At 40.0% G+C, this 3,951-nt stretch overlaps 1 protein-coding gene across 3 annotated transcripts; it reads left to right on the top strand.

The window, feature by feature from the left end:
* Positions 1-1,053: 1,053 nt before the first annotated feature.
* LOC116401304 (ELAV-like protein 1) lies at positions 1,054-3,598 on the top strand. 3 transcript variants are annotated; one of them, XM_031879644.1, is made up of 4 exons: positions 1,054-1,532; positions 2,035-2,188; positions 2,281-2,506; positions 2,592-3,598. In XM_031879644.1, the coding sequence occupies exons 1-4, from the start codon at positions 1,338-1,340 to the stop codon at positions 2,908-2,910; spliced, it is 894 nt and encodes a 297-aa protein (XP_031735504.1). In that variant the 5' UTR covers positions 1,054-1,337; the 3' UTR covers positions 2,911-3,598. The 3 variants fall into 3 exon arrangements, with proteins under 3 accessions (XP_031735504.1, XP_031735503.1, XP_031735505.1); XM_031879643.1 differs by having other exon boundaries at positions 2,035-2,200; XM_031879645.1 differs by having other exon boundaries at positions 1,441-2,200.
* Positions 3,599-3,951: the final 353 nt, after the last annotated feature.

Raw genomic sequence — 3,951 nt, 5'->3', positions numbered from 1 at the left:
AGAGTGTTTTGAAGTAAAAGTGCCATCAACAGTAAACACAGTGGCGGATCGTGTGTTTTATACCTGGGCCTTCAGTGCTGTCCTACTACAGTTGAATCACCTCCTAATAACCTCATGATGACCTACGGGTTATTAAACCAAATCACATCACGTGATGCAGCTCAGCCAATCAAATATGGGTATTCTGACAAGTTTCCTGATTTGAGTGAGATGTACACAAACTGGGGAGAGACGAGGAAACAACGAAGAGCAGGAGAATAATTGAGTGAGTCAGAGAAGTAATTTCACATGACGTTCTCCAAAGAGAGAAAAGTGTTCAGAGAGACCAGAGTCTTCAACCAAGAATGAACAGACTCTTATCGGTGAATTCCTCCCACGGGCAGTTTAAAGCTAGTAGGTCTCACATGTTCAGAGACCGTGACGATTATTAAAAGCGGTAAATGAAGTGCCACTACGAGACAAAGCACAACTCTTTTGAGCAAACATACCCACTCACATCTAAATGAAGACACAGCAAATAAACCTAAGAGTCCAAAATGATCAGAATCCTAACACATGAATTCACTGTTCAATGATGTTAACAGAGAGAATAGAGCTAAACAAGTGGTTTAATAACCACAGATAAAGTCCATGCTCACTGATTTATCTTGTTAGAAGATGAGAAAAGTATAATATCGTGGCTTTTTTGATTGACATCACTTCACACCTGAATGAAGTGAATTTAAAGCTGCAGGACAATTCAGTGAAATTAATGTTTCTAAAATGAATTACTTTATTTTAAGATGCACATTCTTCAAAAGCTTTCTGTTATATCAGTTATTCTTTAATGCAGCTCTTATTTCACTTCAAATGAGAAGAACATTTATTTATGTATTTCTATGGATTATTTATAATCCATCCAGTTAAATTTGAAAACAGAATAATTGTTAAAATATAATTGATGTTTACTTTCTTTATTTGATTTGACAGTTGACGACGCAGAGACATTGCTACTACTAGGCTTCTTGAATATCTATATCTATCTAGATATATAGATATACATACACGGCACTAAATAGCGCAAGTTAGATATTATTGTAATGTTCCAGACCTTTGCCCGAGGAGATTTTCTCAATCTGGACCTTTTGTAAATTGACTTGAATACCCCTGCCCTAAACCATAAACCACTCTACAAACATGAGGATCTCACCACCAGAGTCACAAAGTGATGCTGCGCCCTGATTGGTCACTTGAATGTTTGGACAGGAGGTCTCACTCTGACTAAACTTTTTAGTGTTCGTTCTAGGTTTTCTGGGTTTGTTAAGAAGAACGTGGCGTCCACACTTTTCAAACACTGTATGGAGAGTTTTCAACTGATTTCTTGTCTATTTTTGAATATCCACAGAGTTTTATTCTTTTATTTTGTTGTTTTCCTTTGTGTTTCTCTAGGCCACAGTTTAGGTTACGGCTTTGTTAACTTTGTTAACCCTAATGATGCAGAGAGGGCTATCAGTACCCTCAATGGCCTGAGGCTACAGTCTAAAACTATCAAGGTAATGTGCAACAGGTGCTCTTTATTTTCTCTTATGTTCCTGGACAGTAGAGGCTGTTGTTGCTTTCTCTCCTGCAAACTGTGACGGTTGAAGGTATTTTTTAAAACACTGCTGTTTGTTTCTCTGACTTATTATTCTAACCCTGTATTTTTTATATCGGCACATGTTGACACTGAATCTGTGAATTTCTTCAGTTCAGTGTGACAATGTGCAAGTTTTCTTTGCATAAATTTATGGTTTTATTTTGACAAAAGTGCCTAATGATCTTTTTGGATGCTTTCTTTTTGTCTTTTTGTTTGTATTGGATTTGGGAGAAATCTGGATTAATGTTTTTATTTATTTTTGTTTTTATATTGAATATAGACGTATTTAAAATATCTCTGGATTTTATTTAAAGACTGGATGTAACTGTATTTATTGTTGTCCAGTGTTTTTTATTTGATTCTTTATTCTCTCGTTGTGAAGACGACAGACTGAAACACTTCCTGTTTCCTCACTGCAGGTTTCGTTTGCGCGTCCGAGTTCCGACATGATCAAAGATGCTAACTTGTACATTAGCGGCCTGCCGAGGACGCTGAGTCAGCAGGACTTGGAAGACATGTTCACTCGCTTTGGACACATCATCAACTCCAGAGTGCTGGTGGACCAGGCCTCCGGTAACGAGCTCGGTAATCAGTCATGAGCTCGATCACGTTCCTTCACTGCTCCTATATATATATCTTACCTCATGATCTTATTGGCTGTCCAGGTCTGTCAAGGGGCGTGGCCTTCATCCGCTTCGATAAGAGGTCTGAGGCCGAGGACGCCGTCAAACACCTGAATGGACACACCCCCCCGGGAAGCTCGGAGCCAATCACAGTCAAGTTCGCCGCCAACCCCAATCAGGCCAGGAACTCTCAGATGATGTCACAGATGTACCACGGCCAATCACGGCGCTTCGGAGGTCCGGTGCATCACCAGGCCCAGAGGTTCAGGTACGCTCACCTGTCTGTTTTCTGACCAAAGTAATCGGATTACTAACCAGGTTCAATGTTAATCATACTTCCTGTTTTGTTCCAGGTTTTCTCCGATGAGCGTGGACCACATGGGCGGAGGAGGTGGAGTCTCTGGCAGCCCTTCTGGTGGTTGGTGTATCTTCATCTATAATCTGGGTCAGGATGCAGACGAGGCCATCCTGTGGCAGATGTTCGGGCCATTCGGCGCCGTCGTCAACGTGAAAGTGATCCGAGATTTCAACACCAACAAGTGCAAAGGCTTCGGGTTCGTCACCATGACGAACTACGAGGAGGCTGCCATGGCGATCCACAGCCTGAACGGGTACCGACTGGGAGATAAAGTCCTGCAGGTGTCTTTCAAGACCAGTAAGGGACACAAGTAGAGGGGGGGGGGGGGGCAATTTCCACGTTTTTTTGTGTCGATGTGAATTCATTTTTCTTTTCTCCTCGCATGCCCTTTTTTTTTCAGGCTGTATGACATCACTTGTTTCTGTAAAATGTGGACGTTGTTTCACTGAATATTGTGAGTATTGATCCAAGATGGCGGAGAGTGAGTGTGGTTACCAATGTAACCCCAGTTGTTAATGATGTTCTGCTTTGGTAACTGAATGAATCCAAACAGAAAACATGCAGACGGTTCTGTAACGTAGTCAACAAGAGAAACTTGAAACGCTTTTTTTAATGTTAGTCCTCCACCCTGCAGACATCGTGTTAGAATAACATCTAGATTATTAAGGTTCATCAGACAGATTGAAATGATGTTTACAACATGTTATTGTTTTAATATTTAAAAATGAGTCGCCTGTCAGCTGATTGACAGCTCTCTCGGCCAATAAGCATGCAGGAGAGGAGTCCTGGTCACACACAGTTTGTTGTGTTTGAACAAACTTTTTTTTTTTTTTTTTTTCACATTTTTACAAAATGCTTCCAGGTTAAAAAAACACCTGAAGTACTGAAACTGTTCACATGTGTAGTTTTCTCTTTGGTATTTTCATTTGTATTCTGTTTAAGGATTGCAGCTCTATTGTGATGTTGGACTGTTTATTCACAAATAAAACTACTCGTATACAACTTTCTGTAGTTATTAAGTGTTTTTAATTATTTAAAAAGTTCCAGAAATATTTATGGACATGAAACCTTTTCTGCTTTTTAAGAAAAGTCTTATTTTCTCTGATGTTGAGGACAATTTTTCTTCATACTGTGATGCTTCTCTCATTGAGGCCCTGAGGATGTGGTGGAACGGCCATGACAAAGTTATAATTAACATTTTTATTAAATTAAAGGCAACATAAGAAGTGAGTGGAAAGTGTGTCTGCAATGTTGTGTGGTGAAGAAACAGATGACCGACAGCTCTGTTTCTGAAAGTGCACCTCAGGGTGAGTGTTAGTGTTTATGTTGTGAGTGGTGTTAGGGTTTATGTTGGG

Source organism: Anarrhichthys ocellatus, unplaced genomic scaffold, assembly GCF_004355925.1.
Source record: "Anarrhichthys ocellatus isolate YVR2014 unplaced genomic scaffold, GSC_Weel_1.0 scaffold337, whole genome shotgun sequence".
Classification (NCBI taxonomy): domain Eukaryota; kingdom Metazoa; phylum Chordata; class Actinopteri; order Perciformes; family Anarhichadidae; genus Anarrhichthys; species Anarrhichthys ocellatus.
This window is presented reverse-complemented; position numbering and strand designations above follow the sequence as displayed.

Bases quoted from the DNA above. Each gene is read 5' to 3' on its own strand.
- LOC116401304 (XM_031879643.1), top strand. From the start codon at position 1,338: ATGGAGAGTTTTCAACTGATTTCTTGTCTATTTTTGAATATCCACAGA. The intron at 2,201-2,280 runs GTAATCAGTCAT...TTGGCTGTCCAG, and splicing joins GGCCTCCGGTAACGAGCTCG to GTCTGTCAAGGGGCGTGGCC. The intron at 2,507-2,591 runs GTACGCTCACCT...GTTTTGTTCCAG, and splicing joins CACCAGGCCCAGAGGTTCAG to GTTTTCTCCGATGAGCGTGG.